The following is a 20,603-nucleotide window of genomic DNA, read 5'->3' on the forward strand; positions in this document are numbered from 1 at the left end:
CACCTGTTGCTAGACCGACCCGTGGCTGTAGGTAGGGGCTATTTCCACAGCAACCAGCTGCCCGTTGCCATTGCAGCCGGGGGTCATTGCAACGCTGCTCTTGCGACTGTGACCCGCCTTGCCGTGGCGGCGGGAGTGACCGTTGGCGGGAGGGCGGGGGTGTGTGTGTCTGTGGGAGGCGGGGGGGGGGGGGGGGGGTAGGTGCTCGTTGCTATGGCGACCTTGCTACGGCCCCCCACGGCAGAGTGGACGGGGCTAGGAGCGGGGGGCGGAGCTGTCTGTTTCACGTGGTACTGAGCCACGCGCCTTTCCCGATCTTTCTCCGTCCGCGGCCGCTTTGGCGCATTGCGGGTCAGCGGCAACCAATCAGGGCGGCGCTCTCAGCCCGCCGCGCCTCCCTAGCCAATGAGGCAGCGGCGCACAGCGAACGAGAGGGATCCTTCCGCCGGGGGCGGGCCCTGACAGGGGCATGGCCTGCGAAAGGGGCGGGGCCAGCGGAGGGATCCGCGGGTCTGCGGTTGCAGGAGCGCGTGTCCGCCAGAGGAGCGCCATGGTCAGGGGACGGCACTGGGGTTGCCACGGCGACGGGAGGGGCGCTGTGGGGCAGGGGGGGCCCACCGGCCTTGCTCTGGCGACTAAGGGGCTGCTACGGGGTCGGGGGGGGGGGGAACCCATCGGCGTTGCTGTGACGACCAAGGGACTGCTACGGGGGTGGGGGAACCCACCGGCGTTGCTGTGGCGACCAAGGTGCTGCTATGGGGCGGGGGAGAGAGGCATTGAGGTTGCTTTGGCGACCAAAGGGTTGCTGGGGGAGGTGTCACTGGGTTGCTATGTCAGCACGTCACTGGTGGTTTGGCGGAGGCCTATGGGTGCTGGGGGCATGTTGGGATTTTGGGGGGCTATGTGTGCTATGCGGGTGTTGGGGGGTTGAGGGGGGCTGTGGGTGCCAGTGGGTGTCGGGGGGTATCCCATGGGTACCCCCTCACCCTTGTCTCCCCCCCCCAGGCTGACCAGCTCACTGAGGAGCAGATTGCAGGTGGGGGGAAGGCAGGGGGTGACAGCGGGGTGAGGGGACCCCAGAGGGGACCCTGGGTGGGAAAACACTTGGGGGGGCACTGGGGAGTGGGGGAACACTGGGGGGAAGGGGGGTTGGACCATGGGGGGTCACTGGGTTAGGGGGACACACCAGGGTGGAGGGGTGACACTGGTGTGTCAGGGTGACAGCGGGACACCGTGGAGGGGACATAGGGGTGCTGGGGTGACAGTGGGGCACTCTGGAGGAGATATTGAGGTGTCAGGATTGACAGTGGGATACCCAGGAGGGGACATTGGGCTGTCGGGGTGACAGCGGGACACCCAAGAGGGGCCACTGGTGTGTCAGGGGAGTAGCACCAGGGCACGCAGGAGGGGACGCTGGCCATCAGGGTGACCTGGCGGTGCAGCTGGTGCCACCCATGGACCCCCTGGCTGTCCCCGGCCCCTGCTGGTGACAGCATGTGACCCCGTCCCCGTGGTGACGGTTCCCAGAGTTCAAGGAGGCGTTCTCGCTCTTCGACAAGGATGGGGATGGCACCATCACCACCAAGGAGCTGGGCACTGTCATGCGCTCACTGGGCCAGAACCCTACTGAGGCTGAGCTGCAGGACATGATCAATGAGGTGGATGCTGATGGTGAGCCCCGCCTGTCCCTGCGTGTCCGCTTGTTCCTCTGTCCCCCTGCTCACTGTCCCTTCGTCCCACCCCCAGGCAACGGCACCATCGACTTCCCCGAGTTCCTCACCATGATGGCGAGGAAGATGAAGGATACGGATAGTGAGGAGGAGATCCGTGAGGCTTTCCGTGTCTTTGACAAGGTGGGTCAGGGACAGGGATGGGGACAGGGGAATGGGCGAGGCAACGGTGTCATCACCGTGTTCCCAACCCCAGGATGGGAATGGGTACATCAGCGCAGCGGAGCTGCGGCACGTGATGACCAACCTGGGGGAGAAGCTGACGGATGAGGAAGTGGATGAGATGATCCGAGAGGCTGACATCGACGGCGATGGGCAGGTCAACTATGAGGGTGAGTGCCACTGTCACCCCAGGGGTCCCCACTGTCACTCGGTGTCTCCTCTGTCAGCCACAGGTCCTTGCTGGCACCCAATGGGACCCTGCTGGCATCCACCCACGGGGCTTCTCATTCCCTAGTGCTGCACTGCGTTCCCCATCATCTTTAGCTTGGGGTACCACTGTGTCCCCTGTCACCCCTGGCAAGAACCTTGTGTTGGGGACAGGGACAGAAATGGGCATGGGGACAATATCCACGTCTCTTATCACCCCTCTTGCCATGAACATGGGATCCCACTACATTCCCTCATCCCCAAGGGGCCAGACGCATCGTGTCGCCTCTTTCTGGGGACCCCACTGAGTCCCCTGTCCCTGCTCTGTCCCCCCATCCCCACTGGCTCTGCAGTATCCCCCTGTCCCCATTCCTGCCCCCAGTGCGTTCCCTGTCCCTGTCAAGTCCCCGTCCATGTTCTGTCCCCATTCTATCTTCATCCCCATCGTGTCCCTGTCCCCACTGACCCTTTCTCTCTCCTGGCAGAGTTTGTGCAGATGATGACGGCGAAGTGAGAGGGCATGAGGCCACCGAGAACCCCCCTGCTGCCTCTGCCTGTCCCTGCCACCAAGAGGTCCCCGGGTTCCCCCTGCACCCCAAACCCCCCATTTGGGGGCACCCATGGAGGTGCTGGGAGGGGGAATCCCACCAGGACAAAGGGACCCCAAACCTTCTATAGGGGCTTTGGGGGAGGGTGTGGGGGGACCTTATTTCCTCATAGAGGGTTTGGAGGGGTCCAGGGCAGATTCAGGGTCCCCCTCCACAGCAGGACCCCCTTTGCCCCAGGAGAGTGTTTTGGGGCATTTCAGGGGGATTTGGGGTCTCAGGAGGGTTGGGGATCCCTGGGTGTGGGGAACTGGGACCAGGCCCTGGTTTGGGGGCATTTGGGGCCCTTTTTTTGGGGGGGGGGGGCGGGCACACCAAGCTCCATTTTTGGGCATTTGGGGAGAATTTTGGGCCTTGGTGGGAGTGGGACCAGGCTCTGGTTTTGGTGCATTTTGGGGAAGAATTCGGGGGGCTACAGGCCCCCCGCTCCCCTGTCTGGGCGCTGTTGCGGGCGGCCAAAGCTGTGAAATAAACCGCTGGTTTTACAGTTCCTGCAGCCTTAACGAGGCGCTGTAACAAGGGCCCCTAATGAAGGTCCTGATGCCGGTGGCACCCCCCACACAGGGGGTGAGGGTGGGTTTGGGGGTGCTGGGGCGGTGCGATGGTGCATGGTTGTGCAGGTTTGGGGGTGTTCATTCATGTCGGAGTGTAGTTGGGTGCAGTTGGGGTGTACGGGTGTAGCTGGGGTGTAGTTGGGACACAGAGGTGTGTTTGAGGTGCAGTTGGGTGTACTCAGTGCAGTTGGGGTGTATGGGTGTAGTTGGGGCACAGGGTTGTGTTTGGGGTACAGTCGGGTGTACTTGGGGTGCAGTTAGGGTGTGTGGGTGTAGTTGGACACAGGACTGCGGTTGGGGTGCAGTTGGGGTGTATGGGTGTCATTGGGGTGTACTTTGGACTGTAGTAGGGCTATAGGTGCGCAGCTGGGATTTATGGAAGCAGGTGGGATGTAGCTGGGGTGCTGCGGTATAGCTGGAGTGCAGTTGGGGTGTAGCTGAGGTGCACTGGTTGTGTCTATCTGATGTTTCGGGATGGGCTGTTGGGGTGCGTGTGAGGTGGTGTTGGTGTCTGTGTGTGGGTTATTGGGGCATCGGTGTCCCAGGGTCCCCCCAGAGCCAATGCTGGAGAGCAGAGCTCCTGGGCGGTGGGGGACGCAACCCCACCCATGGGTGTTTCTCTGCTGATTCCACCCAAACACCAGGGTTCCCTACAAATCCACCGCCCCAACACCTGGATCCTCTTCTGGTCCTTCAGGGTCCCTCCTGGTATCTGGAGGGATCTGTAGAGGATCAGGATGTTCAGGGGTGGGTCTGTAGAGGACTCGGGTGTCTGAGAGCATCTGGTGCTTTGGAACCTTAACCCCCTGCCAAAAAAACCTCATCACAATCAAAACCATCATTTAATTCACTGGAGGAAGTTCCCAGCTGCTGCGGTGTGGCTGAGTGCGGTCGCACTTCTGCTTGCCTGGAGCCAAATATGGCTGTGGTGTTGGGTGAAACGGAAACGGGCTGCACTTTGGAGAGAAAAGTGGTGAAATCAGGCTGGCTGTGTTGATGCGCATTCTGGGATCTGCTCCCTTCCCTGTTAGGATGTGATATTACCTGCCCTGTGCAGGAAACCACTGATCAGCCTGGGATGAGTCCTGGGACAAAGGAGGGAATGATCCTCTTAGTTGCTTTGGTGGCTTTCTCTGCCCTTCAACCACCCAAGGTTCAACCCTTTCCCAAGGTTCAACAACTGAAGGTTCAACCACCGAAGGTTACGCCATTGAAGGTTCAAAGCTCTCCAAAGGTTCAAGCACTGAAGGTTCAACCACTCAAGGTTCAACCCTGTCCCAGGGTTCAACCACTGAAGGTTCAGCCACTGAAGGTTCAACCATCTTCCAGGGTGTAACCACTGAAGGTTCAACCCTTTCCCAGAGTTTGACCACTCAAGGTTCAACCCTCTCCCAGGGTTCAACCACTGAAGGTCCAACCACTGAAGATTCAACCATTGAAGGTTCAACCCTCTCTGAACGTTCGACCACTGAAGGTTCAATGCTCTCGCAGTGTTCAGCCCCTGAAGGTTCAACCCCTGAAGCTTCAACCCTGTCCCAAGGTTCAACCCCTGAAACTTCAACCCTTTCCCAAGGTTCAGCCACTGAAGGGTCAACCACTCAACGTTCAACCCTCTCCCAACGTTCAACCGCTGAAGATTCAATCACTGAAGGTTCAACCACTGGAGGTTGAACCCTATTCCAGCATTCAACCAGTGAAGGTTCGACCACTGAAGGTTCAACTGTCTCCACAGTTTCAACCATCAATTGAAGACTCCATCACTGGAGATTCAACTATTGAAGGTTCAACCCTCTCTGAATGTTCAACCACTGAAGGTTCACCCCTCTCCAGAGTTTCAACCACTGAAGGCTCAACCACTGAAGATTCAATCCGCTCCCAAATTTCAGCCACTGAAGGTTCAACCACTCAGGAAGGTTCAGCCCTCTCCCAGGGTTCATCCCTCTCACAGGGTTCAACCACCGAAGGTTCAACCCTCTCCCAAGTTACATCAACTGAAGGTTCAGCCCTCTCCCACGTTACGTCGACTGAAGCTTCAACCCTCTCCCAGCGTTCGCCCACGGAAAGTTGAACCACTGAAGATTCAATACTCTCGCAAGGTTCAATCCCTGAAGGTTCAACTTCTCAAGGTTCAACCCTCTCCCAAGTTTCAGCCAGTGAAGGTTCAACCGTCTCCCGGTGTTCGACCACTGAAGATTCAACCATTGAAGGTACAACCCTCTCTGAATGTTCGACCACTGAAGGTTCAACGCTCTCGCAGTGTTTAGCCACTGAAGGTTCAACCCCTGAAGCTTCATCCCTCTCCCAAGGTTCAACCCCTGAAGCTTCATCCCTCTCCCAAGGTTCAAGCCCTGAAGCTTCAACCCTCTCCCAAGGTTCAACCACTGAAGGTTCAGCCACTGAAGGTTCAGCCATCTTCCAGGGTGTAACCACTGAAGGTTCAACCCTCTCTGAACATTCAACCACTCAAGGTTCAACCCTCTCCCAGGGTTCAACCACTGAAGGTTCAACCCTCTCCCAAGGTTGAAGCACTGAAGCTTCAGTCCTCTCCCAGCGTTCGACCACTGAAGCTTCAACCCTCTCCCAAGGTTCAACCACTGAAGGCTCAACCCTCTCCCAGGGTTCAGCCACTGAAGATTCAATCACTGAAGGTTCAACCCCTGAAGGTTCAACCACTCAAGGTTCAATGCTTTTCCAAGTTTCAACCACTGAAGGTTCAACCCTCTCCCAATTTTCAACCACCAAAGGTTCAGCCCTTTCCCAAGGCTCAACCACTGAACGTTCAACTGTCAAGGCAGACAGGGCAGGGCAAAGTTACTCTTTTGGGGATACCCTCAGTGACTCCATTGCTTTCTCTTTCTCCACAGAAGGATTTTTTACATCTTTTCCCCTTTTCTCCTTGATTGCCCTTTGAAATTGGCCAAATTCACTGTTCCCCACAAGGGATGAAGGGTTGGGAGTTGCCTTTCCCACAAAGTCCTACAAAAGGAGAGACATCAGATTAGGTGTAAGGCAGACGGAAAACCAAAGAATTTTGAAAATCATTCACTGCAACATTTCAATGGCTAAATAGAAAATTTCCTTGGCCCACAAAGTGGGAAAATTGGAGTTTTCCTGGAAAAAAAGGAAGTCCGTACTATGTGCACTGGGATGTGAAACGACATTTTTGTGGGTCATACTCATACGGTGTTTCTGGAATCATTGGTTCCACCTGCTGTGGCCACTAGTATGTAAATAAAAAAAAAATCGCCCAAATTGACTGTTTTAGACCAAAGCAAGACCAGTGATGTATGATGTCCTCAAGACAGTTGGCCTTCAGTTCTTTTTTTTCCAGCAAAGTGAAGTACCTCATCCCTCTGTCGCGCTTTCCCGTCACGACAATCCAGGAGAAATGACGCATCGCCAGGGACTCACCTTGGGGAGAAACAGACCAATATAGATACTGTGGATCAAGCGATTTCTCCGTTTATTTGCTGTGTAACATTCAGTTATATACCATAACCATGCGCAAGCCATCTACTGATTGGTTAACATGTGCTGTTCACGCGCCTAAAGCAATAGTTTGATTGGATAAGGTCTTCTGATCACGCAAATGATTCCTCCTGTCTGTGTCTTGCCTGGTGTCCTGCTTTCAGTCACGTAGGCCCAACTTGTTCAGCTTTTTGTGCTTATTTCATCAAACTTTGTAGCCTTCACTACGTCCTTGAGGCCTGCTGCTTGCAGAGGCCTCTGGCTCACAGATTGAACAGTCCCATTGTGTCTCTCGTTCACTATGTGTCTACTTTTCTAATTATCCCACATCCCTCCATTGCTCCTGGTTTTCTCTCCTTTTTTTTCTTCTTTTCCACTTCAGCCATTTCTGTTTTTCCCATCGTTTCGAGCCAAAACGTTGGGAGGTCCTGCAGGTGCCACTGTGTGGTTTGGTAGCACGTTTTCTGCAGAGACACGCAAATGCAATCTGGTTTTGAGGTGATTTTTTGCTGGTCGAAGGAGAATGGAAATGTGTTTTTGCTGATCTGTGGTCTTGGTAGCCCACGGGCTTCAACAGAAACTTTTCATCATCTTCTCGATAACAGTGAACATGAGGAGCAATGTCAAAATACAGTGTTATTACAGTGTTTGTGAGAATGTCAGCTTAAATAGTAAATTATAACAACGAGTAGCTTGCAGCATTTAAAGGAGAATCCCAAAGAATGAATTTAATATTCAGAGATACATTAAGGGCTGCAGAATTGAGTTATGGAAAATTGCTTTTTTTAGTGTCTTAGTGCCAACAAACCACATTGTGTACCTTAAACACTCTGCTGGGATGTTCAGTGCTAGGCAGTGGGGTTGGAGGACCACCTGGAGGACTTGGTTCTTCTTCTTGCCTGGCAAAGCTGCCAAATTTGAGCTACAATCAAGTAAAATTCATTGTACAAATTTGGGTCTCAGCTAGAGTGAAACAGAAGAGGACATGCATAAGTGACGCAGCGGGTCGGTGGGTGATGGGAAAGTCTCGGTGGCTTCTAGACCTGCAGGCTATGTTGCTGCATAGTTGTCATCCCATGGGGTTTGTCATATGAGGGTTGATATGGGCCCTCTGCAGAGAACTTCAAAGAACCCTGAGATACCCTCAGCAGCAGATGCTTTGAAGGCAGAGTAGTTCCTCTGGGGCACCAAAATCAATGAGGAGATGGTGTCATCCCAAAACAGAGCCTGGCTTCTGGTTGCCCCACAGTCAGTTGCAGAAGTGATCAGTCATGGTTATGGTCATGAATATAGTCATGCATACAGTCACGGACTTGGTGAAGGACATGGTCATGGTCTCTTCTCTTGTTCACTTCACACCACCACCAAGCCCTCCCTCTCCCAAACATGCAGGCAGGGTGAAGTGTACGTTTCTGTCTTCCCACCAGGTATGTCCATGTTAGCATACATCAGCCCATGAAGGTGTACAATGTTCTTGGCCAGCTGAAACCCTGGTTTGGTGGCAGGGAACCTCTGATCCTTTCCAGTGGGTACTTTGACCTCAAGTGAGTAGAAAGTGCCAAGTCCAACTATATTCACACCCTGGAGATGACAGAGAGAAGAAATAATTAGAGTCTTGGTTTTGCTACAAAAAAAGAATCGGAAAACCATTCAGGTGGGATGAGACCCCTTACATTCCAACCCTACTGATCAAACAGGGCCAGCTGAAGCTGGTTGTCCAGGATTGGCTCCTGCTGGGTTTTGAGTATCTCCATGTGATGACGTGCTACCATGTGGGATGGTGCTTGGTACCTCCATGATCCCAGGGAAGCCCTTGCAGAAGCCCTACAGTCTGGAATTCCCTTTCTTTGTCTTTAAAAAGATTTGGTGAAGCCAAAGCCTAGAAAATGTTCCCCAGCTGGAGAAGATCCAAGAAGTTTCCACTGTCTGGGAGAAACCACAAAAATGTCCCATATCATCTGTTTGGTCTTTCCAGCCTGGCTGTGGGGACCAGAGGTGGCCAAAAGGTGGCAAAACCATTCTTTGGGTTAAATCTGGGACTTTTGGGGGTTATGTCTTTGACCTCGATAGACTGAGAAGTTGATTTTGTCTCTGTAGAGTCAGTGTTCAATGGGGAGACTTACCAGATCAGAAAGACTAATGTGCCTTTTGGTGGCACAGGGGGGACAAGGACAAAGACAACGCTGCTCTGCCCCACCTTGTCCTTCAAAAATCTCCTCTCTGACATAAGTAGACACGGCCTCCCAAAACAGCAATGTTTTCTGAAAAAAAAGAAGAAAAAAAGTCAAACTCTCTGGCTGCAAAGGGACAGCACCAAATCAACATTGGCCTTTCCAGATTGAGTGTTACAGCATTAAAATGTCAATGTGTTTTGTGGAAAGAGCCCCTGGAGATGTTACCATGGGTGGGGAGCATCTGCGGTGTCAGCAGCTTGTGTGCATGTCTTTTCCTCCACAGCTGTGAGAAAGAGCCCTGAAGTGGCTTCAGGTTCACCATCCCCTGTCCCAAGGCCTGCAGGCTTGGCCATGAAATGGGCCAGAAAGTGGTGTTTTACGGTCCTTCAGGATGCCTAGATCTCACTCTTGATCTCTGGTTTCACTTGGGACCTTCAAGACACACGAACGTCTGGATTCCCCCGGGGATGTGCGGATTCACTGGGGACATTCAAGACCCCTGGACACCTCCCTCATTCCATGTCTGGGTTCACTGGTGACCCCCAAGACCCCCCTGGACTCCTGGGTCCACCCTTCCAGCCCAGAGAGTCAATTGCGTAAGATAATGTTGGATTGGAATGTCTGCTAAGTAAATAGATTTTTTAAAAAATGGGGAGATCTGGGGGCAGGACGGGAAAGAGGTGGATGAGGAGTAGCTGTCTTGGAAATTCAAGATGAGGTGGCTCTCTCTTTGCCATCGGATCCCCTCAAGACTTGTTCATTTTCCCTTCCGCTCCCCTCAGGCCTAGAGGCCTCCTCATATCCACGAGTCCCCTCTGAACCCCTCTCTTGTCCTGGCCTTGCCTTGCCGTCCTGACACGGTTGCCCCCTTGGAACCTCTCAGCACCCCAGTGCGCCTTCTGATGTGCTCTAGAAGCCTCAGTTTGCCCACTGGTCCCCGCAGCAGCCCTCTCTTAGCCTCCTTGCGCCCTCCCTTGGAGCCTCAGGAACCGGCCCTTGGCCCTCATTGCACACAAAAGCCCACCGTTGGCCTTCACTGGGGCCAGTGGAGGGCTCTCGGGCACACTCCTCCGTTTGCCCTCTAGCTGTCTCAGCATCGCTCTAGGCCTCTCAGGATCCCTCCTGAGGCCTTCATTGCCCCCCAGGCCCCTCTGCGGGACCTCTAGCACCCTAAGAAGCCCCACTGCACTGGGGGCCTGGTCCCCTAGCTCTACAATACACCACTTCAGTCCCCTCGGCACTCCTCCATAGGTCTTTGTGATGCCCCAGAGCCTTCTGCTGCTCGTCCAGCCTTCTTAGGAGCCCCCTGGTCTCCAGAGGACCACTTGTGAGGCATTCATGGTGACGGAGGCACTCTGTTTGTCCTCTAGTCCCCCCGCAGTTGCCCCCTTATCACGTCTGGACTCTGCTTGGAAACCCTCCCGAGTCCATCATGGGGCGGGGAAGTGGTGAAGCAGCAACAGCGGATGCTGGGGCCTCGCTGGGATGCCTGGAGAGCCACAGGATGGCCGGAGCTGGGCGCACCCTTCCTGCGCCCTACCCTCGCTGCGTGACGGAGGGGACTGCAGGCCCCTGTGGCACACCTCTGCTTCTCCTCTTGGGTCTCAGCTGAGCTGTGGGAGGGGAAGCGTGAGCAGGGTTGCTGCAGGGCCATGAGATGGGGCTGCGACCTGAGGCCTTCCCAGGGCCGTCGTTCAAAGCAGCATCCCCGCACGCCAGGCTGCTGTGCGTGGGGAAGGACTCTGGGACTGAAGCAAAGGAGAACTTCTGGAGGGCTGCTGGCAAGTGTGGGCGTCAGGCAGCTCTCCGGGCAATCCCAGTTCCTTCGGGGGCTGCCATTTCCCCTTTGCCCTCTGCCTCCCTAAGGAAAAGACTTCCCCAGGGGGTGAACAAACGCGGCTTCTTCTGGAGAAAGACTCGCCGAGGGGTAAACGTGCAAAACAAGCCTGGGGCCAGGGCGTGCCGAGGGGCGAGCTGTCCTGCAGGCAGCGGGACAGGCCAGGGATGACGCTGTCTGCTCAGCACGCGACAGCTGAAGGACACTGTGGGTTTGGGCTTGTTGTTCCAGCTTTATTAAAATACAGCCGCTTTCCCGAGGAAAGCTGCACCTCTGCCTGGCTCAGCAGCACCCACAGCACAGTGCTCGCAGGCTGCGTCCCCATGTCTGCTGCACCCTTGGAGAGTTCAGGATGAAGATGGTCTGAAGCGCCAGGGAACCGATGGCGGGTTCGCTGTCTTCTTGCATGGGCTGAAGAGCTGCAACCGAAAGAAACAGAGCCGAGATGACCCCCCGTGTCTGCAGAGACCCCCAGGCGTCCCCTCCAGACCATGCTCCCTACTCACCCCTGTCGATCTCAGCCAGCTTCTCCCTGCTTTGGTCCCTCAGGGGCCGCGCAGCAAGCCCTAGGCACAGAGCGTCGTCAGACCTCCCGCTCCCCAGCATGCTCCCAGCAGCACAGCCCCAGCCCTGCCGCCTGGGCTGCACGCCCTCCTCCCCCTCGCCAGGGCTGAGCCCAGGGAAGACCAGTAGCCGAGGGGGGTGGGACTGCGCAAGGCGGCCACCAAGCCCACCTGCGTGGGCAGGGGTGGGAGAGGGAGGCTAAGGCCCCGCGCGGGACAGCTGGGGCTCTGCCAAAAGAGGGACCCCGGGGGCTGTGGCTCACCGATGAACCTCACGGCCACCTCTCGCAAGGTGGCCTGAGCGTCCCCCAGGTACGGCAGGCTCTGGCTCAAGTATTCTTCCGCCCTGCTCCTGTCCTGCACCAGCTGGAGAGAGAGAGCGAGAGGGCACAAGGGTACGGGCATGTCACAGAGCCTCCCCAGCTGGCCGGAGCAGTCCCTCCTCCCGGCAGCCCTCGTTCCCCGTCCCCCCCAGGCCATTCTCGTCTCCCAGCCAGGAGCTCTGTGGGAGTGAGTTTGAGAGAGAGCCACAGGCAGAGGGGTCCAAGGGGTGCTGGGACCCCTCCATCCCACTGCAAGGCCCAGATGGGCCAGGGTCCCCAGGCCCTGGGGCTTGTCCTCACCAAGCACTCTCCAGTCCTCCATGTCTGCTGTGTCTGCACCAGGTGTTTGAGCTCCTTCCACTTGAGGAGCTCTGCGGTGGTGATGAGGGCTTCTGCAGAGACCTGGAGAGCAGCAGAAGCTGGGAGATGGCACCACAGTCTGGGGAAGGAGAGCTGGCGTCCACCTCCTCTTGGCTTTGCTCCTGGGGTGATCCTGCCCTTGGGAAGCTGGGACATGCCCTGGCCCAAACATCTGGGGGTGTCCTGGGCACAGCCCTGGGGGACAGGGATCGAGGCTGAAAACCTTGGCCTCTGACACCTGCAGGGACAGCAGGGAAGCCTGTAGGGACGTGCGTATTCATGCCTCGGGCCATGGGCTGCTGCTGAGCCCTGCCGGAGCAGCTGGGGCAGGTACTGGAAATGTCCATGCCAGCTTCTCTGCCCCTGCTCACGCTGGTTCTGCAGGGACCCTTCCCAAGGGACAGCCTTAGGAGGAAGGCTGAATGGAGGGAGCGTGGCTGGGAGTGGATTCCCACCTCCCCTTCTGCCTCTGCAGCAGGAGGCACTGGGGGATGAGGAGAGCAGTGGTGGAAGCAGTGCAGGGACAGAGGGGAGCCCTGCCCTGCCCTCAGCGACTCGGTCAGTCGGACCCCGAGATGACACACGCTCCCAGAGTCCGCGTGCCAGCAGCTCTTGGCGCTGATGTCCGGGGGGTCAGCACGCCTTTCCCTGTGTCGCTGGCCAGCTTTGAAATCTCTACCTTGGCCACGCTGTCGGTCTCATCACACATGTGAAAGAAGAGCGGGATAAGGCCCCTTTGCACTTTCTTCTTCATCCTCTTCTTGTCATTCCCCACCACAGTCTCCATCACATCTCGGAAGAGGCTGATGGAGAGCTCTCTCATCTGGCTGGACTCCTGGTAGGGAGAAGGGGAGGGGGACTTGAGAAAGAGCCACTGCCTGCTTACTGTGAGCATTAGCCCGAGGGCAGATGTGTGGGGGGATACTCTGGGGGGAGGGCTCTGCACACAGGAGCTGTGGCAATCTGTGGTCCTGCCTGGCAGTGCAGCTGGGGAGCCCTCGGGGCTCTGAGAGCAGCTCTTGGCCCACAGGTGCTTTGCACAGGGGCCAGGCTGGGCCCCAGCACAGGGGACTCAGGTCGCCCGGGGTCATCAGCCTGTCGGGGGAAGCCGTGCTGGGCTGCAGCACCCAGAAGCCATGCCACAAGAGCCTGAGGGAGAAAGAAGTCCCTGCCGTGAGCGCTGCTCGCAGGGCTGGGCTGAAGGGCAGCTGTCATTGCAGGGTGCCCATCTGCAGGGCTCAGGCTCCCACATCAGCCTTACATCATCAAAGAGGGGTAGGAGCCCCTCCGCCAGCTGCAGAGCCATGGCGCTGGCCTCCGTCCTCTTCAGGTGACCCATCACGTTTCTGAAGACCATCAGGACCTTCATCTTGATATCTGTGTTGCCGTTGTGGAACGCCTCCGCGATGTGTGGCCGGAGGACCTGTATTTTTCTTGCCTGTATGAAAGACCGAGTTTCCTCTTTGTGAAGCGGTCCGCGACCACCCTGGCAGAAATGCTCCGGTCGCTGAGCTCCAGCCTCCTGTCTGGCTTCCTGGCAGGTGGTGGCACAGGAGTCTCTGTGGCAGCCTCCTGGTAGGTGGTGGCCGTGGGCACACTGCTGGGGACACGGGAGAGCAGGGCTAGGTCGGGGAGGGCAGGAAAGCAAAGGCTCCCTGTCCCCTGCTCAGCCACCCCCTTTTGCCACAGGCCCAAAGGGACAGATGGCTTGGTAACCCTCTGTGCCTGGAAAGCTCCCCAGGCAGCCGCCAGGCCCCACCATGGGGGCAGGGAGGGCGTTTGGAGCAGTCGCCCCACCGCCCGACTCCCAGCCAAGGCCAAGCGATGGCCTTACCCGCTGCCCGGCTGCCAACATGGTTCCCCTTTATGACGCCCTGCTCACCGAGTCAGGTCTCTCCGACAGCGTGATGAGGCTTTCGAGCAACAGGGAGACCGTCCACAGGCTTGGATGCCTCTGGTAGCTCTCAATGTGGGACTCGTCACCAGAATCCTCTGACTGGATCTCACTGGAGGCCATCAGCTGAAACAACACAGCTGTGAGATACTGGCAGAGCCTGCAGGGCTCGTTGAAGGTGATCAGGGACCCTTTCCGGTAACTCACAGCCAAGTGAGGGGTGCAGGCGTCCTCCGTGGCTGCAGGTGACCGGGCTGTGTGATTTCATGCCCTGGAGTTTGCCGAGTTGCTCCTTGAAGACCACCTCCAAAGTCCGGGGCGTGGACAACATCATCTCCCACATGGCCATGCCGGTGCTGCAAGCCAGAGCGCTCTGTCAGCAGGGCTGCCTCGGCCACAGCAGCATGGCCTGGGTCAGCCCCGCGTAAGGCAGACCCTACCCCTCGGCTGGGATGCCCTGGGCCAGCAGCAGAGGGCTGAGGCGGTGTTCCCCGTGGGGCTGGGAGGAGCATGGTGGCAGGGCTCTGGGCTGGCTTGGCCAGCTTTGGCTGCTGCGGGCCTGGCCGACCCACCGGGGCTGGAAGGCGTGGTGGGATGGAGGGCCCTGCTCCTTGGGGTGTCCTGCAGTATTCCTTGGGTGTGGCAGCCAGAGAGTCTCCGGGCCCCTCTCCCCATGGGGAAGAAGCCCTCAGGGCTGTCAGGGCCAGTACCTGTCTGGTGACGGAGAGAACTTCAGCAGGCTCGTGACCACTTGGATGGGGTAGCGGTCGGTCATCAGGAGAAGTAGTGACTCCACGCTCTGCCGGGCTGGCTCCGTGTTGATGCATCCCAGGTTTTTGTGGATGCAGCTCGTGATCTTTGGCACCTGGAGAGGACACAGATGAGGATGGTGCTGGCACTGGAGTGCAGCCATTTCCTCCGCTGCCCTTCCCATCCCTCTCTGCTGCCTTCAGGTGGCTTCCGGTGCCCGAGACACCTGGGTTTGGGAGGGAGGGATGGAGGGAGGAACAAGGCCTGACAGGGCTGAAGGGCAGGGCAGTGCAGCCACAGGCCACTTACATCCGCCAGCCAGAAGTCGGGGTCTCTCATGACCTCGTGCAGCACTTTTGCCGCCTCCTTCTCATAGATGCTGGAGTCTCTCATCGCCTCGATGGCCACAAGGACGATGTCTGCCCTCTCAGAAGATTTGAGGTATTTTGCAAAGGCCTATGGGAGGAAGGAAGGGAGCGAAGACACGTCACACCGAGTGCCCTGACGGTGCTGCTTCGCTGGGCAAGTGCGAGCAGCCCTGGTGAGAGATGGCCGGCAGTGCTGGCGGCAGTGCCCGCAGGAAAGCTGGCAGCAGGGGCTGCAGTCACTGGGTGGGGGAGGACGAGAAGAGAGGGCCCCCAGGGTGAGGGAGGGAGGGAGGGTTGGGCTCCTGGGCACGGTGTGCTGGCCCTCCAGAGAAGCAGGGCTTGCTGGTGGCCGGGAGGGCTGGAGCTGCTGCTGCTGGTGGGACACTGGAGTGCAGCCCTCGCATGGTCCCTGCTCGGGGACAGCAGGAGCCCTCTCACCAGGGCCAATGAGGCCATGCCGGCCCCGCCGATTCTGGATGCCTTTGCTGACACAAGTCCCCCGGCTGACGGCAGGGACAAGAGTCCCGGCAAGGGGGAAGCTCTTTACCATGTCTTTCATGGTGCTCAGACGCAGTAAGGAGGAGATCTCATCTTCCCCATGGAGCCGCGGTGCTTTAGCCTTTAGCATTGACCTGCCTAAACAGCGGGGGGGACACAGAAGAGTCAGTAAGACACAGCAGCTTTGCCAGCAAGCTTACCGAACGGCCCTGAGAGCTGCTTGCAAGATGGCAGGACAAAAGCGGTCAAGGAGGTTTCTGGAGGGTGTCAGGAGCAGCTTCTTGCTCCAGGCACTGGAGGGGCCAGCTGTGGTGGTGCACAGATGGATCAGCTCTTCACTAACAGGGCAGACGTGGCTTTGGCTGTGGGGACTGCAAAACAGCGGGGTTCAAGATCCTGAAAGCAGGGAGGAAGGAGAGCAGCGGAGAAGAGGTCCTGGACTTCAGGAGAGCGCTCAGGTTCTGCAGCAAAATGACAGCTGGGATGCTACGGGGAGCAGCTGTGAGGGGCAAAGGAGGTCAGGAAGAGAAGCAGATGTCTGTGTGCAGAGGGGTGAAGCCTACCACAACTCCCCTTACTTTTTTGATTATGCATGAATTCATGGAGGAGCGAAACAGCAGCAGAAGCCTCACAGCTTATTTGTTTCTTGGAAGAGCGGAAAAGGAGGAGATGTCCCAGCAGCTGTCCCAGGATTGGGATCTGGACGTCTCCATAGCAGACAGGGCCGTACGTGTCCTGTCCAAAGCGGTGCCAAGCCTGGGCGAGGGAGGCAGAACAGCAGAAGGGTTGAGGGCAGGCAGCTGGTGGCAAAGCCCTGAACCCAAGAGCGTGCCCAGGGCTGGATCCCTGGTGAGTCAGGGCTTTGCAGGGCCATGCCGGCCACGGCTCCCAAAGCAGCTAGCTGGGCAGCAGCCCCGCGTGGGGAGAGCTGCAGGCTGCTCTGGTGTGCAGGGAGGGGGAGATGGCCTGGCTGGAGGGTGCCTGGCTCCTCACCTTCAGTGTGGAATTCTTGGCCAGCAAAAGGCTCAGACCCTTAATCCTCCCTATGGCCCTCTCCTGCACAGCTGCTCTCTCAGAGTTGGTGAAGTTCAGCAGCATCTGGGAAGAGAGAAGCTGCTGGTGTGCCCTGGGAGCAGACATGGCCTCCAGCAGAAGCAGCACTGCTCGGCTCCCGGGCTGGACTCTCACAGTCCGTCAAGGCTGCCTGGGATCTCGAGCAAAGCCTGTAGCGGGGTTCCTGCCCCTAGGGTCCCTCGCAGGCTTAGGACAAATTCCCCCGGGCCAACCCTGTGGCCGGGCAGGAAGGCAGATGCCACCCTCTGCAGGCACCGTGCTCCAGAAGCGCCTGCTGGGCTGCCCCTGGTTACCACGGGAGGCGGGCAGCCTCCCTGCAGCGTGCTCTCTCTGCATGGCACTGGGGTGAGGACCGTGCACTCCAGAGTGGACACCCCCTTCCCCCCAGGGTGAGGAACAGCCCCTGTGAAGCCCCGCCTTTCACATGCCAGACCTGAAAGATACTCTGCAGCTGCTCGCTGACTCTGGTGGCAGAACAGCGGCGCACCATCGTCTCCAGCATGGTGTCCATGGCTTGCAGGGTCTGCAAGGAGGACAGAGAGTTGTGGCAGTGATTCTGCTGTCCCTCCCACGCCCCGGAGACTGGTCTGAACTCTCAGCGCCAAGGGAGGACTCCCGCGGTGCCTCCCGGTGCCCGGGAGAGACCCGGGGGCAGACAGTCTGCTGTGTGCAGAGCAGTCTGTGGCGTTGGATGTGGCCAGGCCCATGGGAAGGGCACAAAGGGATGAGGGTGGGAAAGCAAAGCCGAGCCCCTGCCCTGCCTTGGATCTCTGGTCGTATCGCAGCACAGGGTGGCCAGGGAACAGCCCAGAGGGACTGGGGGCTCCTGGGGCTCACCCAGCCCTTACCTGGCCATAGAAGTAATTCTCCAGGCTCCTCATTTCCTCTTCTGGAGGAAGCAGGAAGACACTCGTGAAGCAGGTGTGTAGGAGGATGTTCTCTTTGCCCTCCAGCGCCGTCGGCACTGAGCTGCAAAGAGAGAGAGGGGCCAGTTGGACACTGATGTCGGGAGCAGTGCCTCGAGGCCTCGTGCAGGTGGACACAGACCTCTGGGGCAGGGGTCCCCAGGAGGGACGGGCAGGTACCTCAATTCGGTGATGGCAAGCATGGCTTGCTGCCGCACTGCGCTGCACACCTGGTCCCTCGGCTCCTCTTCCAGCAGCAGCTGCAGAGCACAACCGGGATGGGACCTGGCAGCTGCCAGCACCCAGTGCCACCAGACCCAAGCCCTGCCCAAGGGCTGTCCTCAGAGGGTGCCGGTGCCGGGGGGCCTTGCCACCTTTCCCAGATCTGCCGGGTGTCCCCTCACCTTGATATTCTCTGCCAGCTCGTATCTCTGGCAGTAGACATCCAGGCACTGTGACAAGGTATAGTACCTGTTGCTTTGGCACAGGTTGCAAATGTCCCTCAGGAACTTAATCTTCTGGCCCTCCTCCTGGCAGCCGGGGGACAGAGAGACCAACAGGGAGCGTTAGAGTTGGGGACACACGGCCAGTGGGACCAGAGCACTGGGGGTGCAGTGCTGCGCAGGAGGCCTGGCAGAAGCTGCTCTGCCCAGCCAGCACACCTCCAGCAACCTGGCAGCAGAGCCCCTGTCAGCCGACGCCAGCACAGCTGCGTTCGAAATGGCCACGGTTACCTTTTCTGGGCTGCTGACAAAGGCCTGGATGAAGTCCACGATTTCCTGTTCCTCTTTGTACATGGGTAACTGTCTGATACCTAACAAAGGAGGAGAGCAGGGAGGGCTGTAGAGAGAGTCCGGCGGCGGGAGAGAGCAGAGGAAGGAGCTCAGCCCTCCTTGCAGCCTCGTGCCCGGTCCCCTGGCGCAGTCTTCCCATGTGTGTCAGGGCTGGAGAGTGCAGGGCAGACAGGCTTCTGTGATGCTGGAGCACAGTGCGGCGGGGAAAGCCCCCAGTGCATTGGGCTGAGGAACTGCCTTGCAGATAGGCAGGAAAGGTCCCCATCCCACAGCATCGCTGCCTGCTGCCAGCTCAGCTGCCTCTCTCTGCCCGTGCCCCGGAGCAGGAGCAGGGTCCCCTCTGCTCTCTCCCTCCTTGGGAGAGGCTGTGCTGGGGCCAGCTCCCAGCTGCCTGAGTCACTCAGGCAGCATCATGCCCACCACCCATGGGACCCACGCTGCCAGCACGCCGGGGAAAACGGCGATCCTGGCGTCGAGCAGGGTGCGGTCGCTGGCCCCAGCCCTGCCCAGAGCGTCGGGGCGCCTCACTCACCAGTCAGCAGCGGCTGGACCATGCACAGCTCGTCGGGCTCCGGTGGAGACCTGCTCTCCTGGGGAGCCCTGTCCTCCTCCCAGGCCACCCTGGGGCGGCTGGGGGGTCTCTGCGCCATCCTGCGGGATGGAGGGAAGGGGTAGGGCTGGGCAAGGGGGAAGCTTCGGCGAAATGCCTTGGCCTCACCGGGGCTGCCGGGGACGGCGGGGAAAGATGTGGGCTGTGCTCAGGGGCTCCTCACTGGCTCCGTGCTCCTGCCCTGTCCCATCACCGTCCTGCCGGACACTGCGGGCTGGGGGCCGCAGCTGTGCTGACCACATGTGGTGCAGTGCGCTGTCACAAAGGGATGTCGCAAAGGGTGCCACTGTGACCCGCTGCCTGGGCAGGGAGGGGCAGGGCGTCCCCTGGGGGGCCACGGGGCCGGCTCAGCCCTGGGCACCTGGGGGCCCTTGGGGTGCCTCCAGACCCCCTTTGCCCTCACGTCCCCTCGGGACCTCCCTGTTGCCCTCCGGTGTGTCCCAGAGCCCCGTGTTCAGACACTCCGGCATGCCCCCAGGACACCCCTTTCCTTTCAGTGCAGTGCAGAGCGCTGCCACTTCCCCTCGACGACATAAAGTGCGTAAGATTCACTCAAGCTTAACAGAAATCATAGTTTTTGTCATCTCGACTTTTCTCTTCCTCCCACCAAACAGGAAGAGCTCATGCAGAAAAGAGGAAAAAGAAAATAAAACTTCCTCCACTGAGTTTGCCCTTGTATGAATTGGAAGCTCCCAGAAACAGATTCCTGCCTCACTGGTTTCCTTCTCGGTCTGGTCCGTGACCGTGATGGCCAACACCCTCTCACAATTACAGCCTTTCCTGCCCTCCGGAAATCTCTTCCAGCGCTGGTCCGCTCAGGACCCCTCCCGTGGCCTTCATTGCACCCCAGACCCCTCTGCGGGACCTCGAGCTGCCCCCGGGGGATGGCTGTGTGGTACCGCCAGGGTGGAGGAGCCCTGGGCTGGTGTGGCAGGGCTGCACTTCAGCCTCTGTGGGGGTGAAGGGGGGAGGATGGCACCCAGGGCCATACAACGCTGTCCTTGCCATGCTGGGAGCTGTAGTCTCCCAGCATGGCACTTCTGGGCAGCCGTGTTGGCTTGTGGGGCCTAGCCGGGAGCTGTCATCTTCTGGTACAGGCCTGTTGTGCAGCCGTGTTGGTCCACAGGACGTGCCAGGAGCTGTAGTCCCAGTGCTGTTGTCTCAGCGTGTCTCTTCCACGGAGGCAGTCCAAGGAACCCCCAGGAAGCCCAAGGGACCCTGGAACAGCCCCTCTCTGCCCGGTCTCTTACAGCCCGAGAGGTGCCATGGAGCCGCTGTGCGGCGTGAGCACGCTCAGGCGCCTTCAGAGCTCTGCTCTGCCTGAGCTGGCTAGCTGTGTGTGTCCGGGCTGCCTGGTGGAGGGCAGATGGGGAGATCTGGGGGCAGGACGGGAAAGAGGTGGATGAGGAGTAGCTGTCTTGGAAATTCAAGATGAGGTGGCTCTCTCTTTGCCATCGGATCCCCTCAAGACTTGTTCATTTTCCCTTCCGCTCCCCTCGGGCCTAGAGGCCTCCTCATATCCACGAGTCCCCTCTGAACCCCTCTCTTGTCCTGGCCTTGCCTTGCCGTCCTGACACGGTTGCCCCCTTGGAACCTCTCAGCACCCCAGTGCGCCTTCTGATGTGCTCTAGAAGCCTCAGTTTGCCCACTGGTCCCCGCAGCAGCCCTCTCTTAGCCTCCTTGCGCCCTCCCTTGGAGCCTCAGGAACCGGCCCTTGGCCCTCATTG

At 58.5% G+C, this 20,603-nt stretch overlaps 3 protein-coding genes across 16 annotated transcripts; 2 read left to right on the forward strand and 1 right to left on the reverse strand.

The window, feature by feature from the left end:
- The first annotated feature begins 452 nt into the window (after positions 1-452).
- Positions 453-3,194, forward strand: LOC104311303 (calmodulin-1). Its single transcript, XM_069777617.1, has 6 exons — positions 453-553; positions 1,006-1,036; positions 1,528-1,671; positions 1,747-1,853; positions 1,927-2,062; positions 2,585-3,194. The coding sequence occupies exons 1-6, from the start codon at positions 470-472 to the stop codon at positions 2,611-2,613; spliced, it is 531 nt and encodes a 176-aa protein (XP_069633718.1). The 5' UTR covers positions 453-469; the 3' UTR covers positions 2,614-3,194.
- A 223-nt stretch (positions 3,195-3,417) lies between these two features.
- LOC138683979 (sericin-2-like) lies at positions 3,418-7,375 on the forward strand. 13 transcript variants are annotated; one of them, XM_069777608.1, is made up of 6 exons: positions 3,418-4,570; positions 4,637-4,699; positions 5,106-5,255; positions 5,289-5,417; positions 5,580-5,660; positions 5,727-7,375. In XM_069777608.1, exons 1-6 carry the CDS (start codon positions 4,337-4,339, stop codon positions 6,156-6,158), a joined length of 1,089 nt encoding a protein of 362 aa, XP_069633709.1. In that variant the 5' UTR covers positions 3,418-4,336; the 3' UTR covers positions 6,159-7,375. The 13 variants fall into 13 exon arrangements, with proteins under 13 accessions (XP_069633709.1, XP_069633703.1, XP_069633712.1 ...); XM_069777602.1 differs by lacking the exon at positions 5,289-5,417 and having other exon boundaries at positions 4,637-5,255; positions 5,613-5,693; positions 5,727-5,759; positions 5,844-7,375; XM_069777611.1 differs by lacking the exons at positions 5,106-5,255; positions 5,289-5,417 and adding an exon at positions 5,532-5,564 and having other exon boundaries at positions 4,637-5,072; positions 5,631-5,660; positions 5,826-7,375.
- Positions 7,376-10,987: 3,612 nt separating this feature from the next.
- LOC138683980 (uncharacterized) lies at positions 10,988-12,810 on the reverse strand. Of its 2 annotated transcripts, XM_069777615.1 has the most exons (3): positions 11,564-12,810; positions 11,244-11,303; positions 10,988-11,156 (listed from the first exon to the last, which is right to left on the reverse strand). In XM_069777615.1, exons 1-3 carry the CDS (start codon positions 12,153-12,155, stop codon positions 11,020-11,022), a joined length of 789 nt encoding a protein of 262 aa, XP_069633716.1. In that variant the 5' UTR covers positions 12,156-12,810; the 3' UTR covers positions 10,988-11,019. The 2 variants fall into 2 exon arrangements, with proteins under 2 accessions (XP_069633716.1, XP_069633717.1); XM_069777616.1 differs by having other exon boundaries at positions 10,988-11,666; positions 11,924-12,810.
- Positions 12,811-20,603: the final 7,793 nt, after the last annotated feature.

The sequence above is a fragment of the Haliaeetus albicilla genome, chromosome Z (assembly GCF_947461875.1).
Source record: "Haliaeetus albicilla chromosome Z, bHalAlb1.1, whole genome shotgun sequence".
NCBI lineage: Eukaryota > Metazoa > Chordata > Aves > Accipitriformes > Accipitridae > Haliaeetus > Haliaeetus albicilla.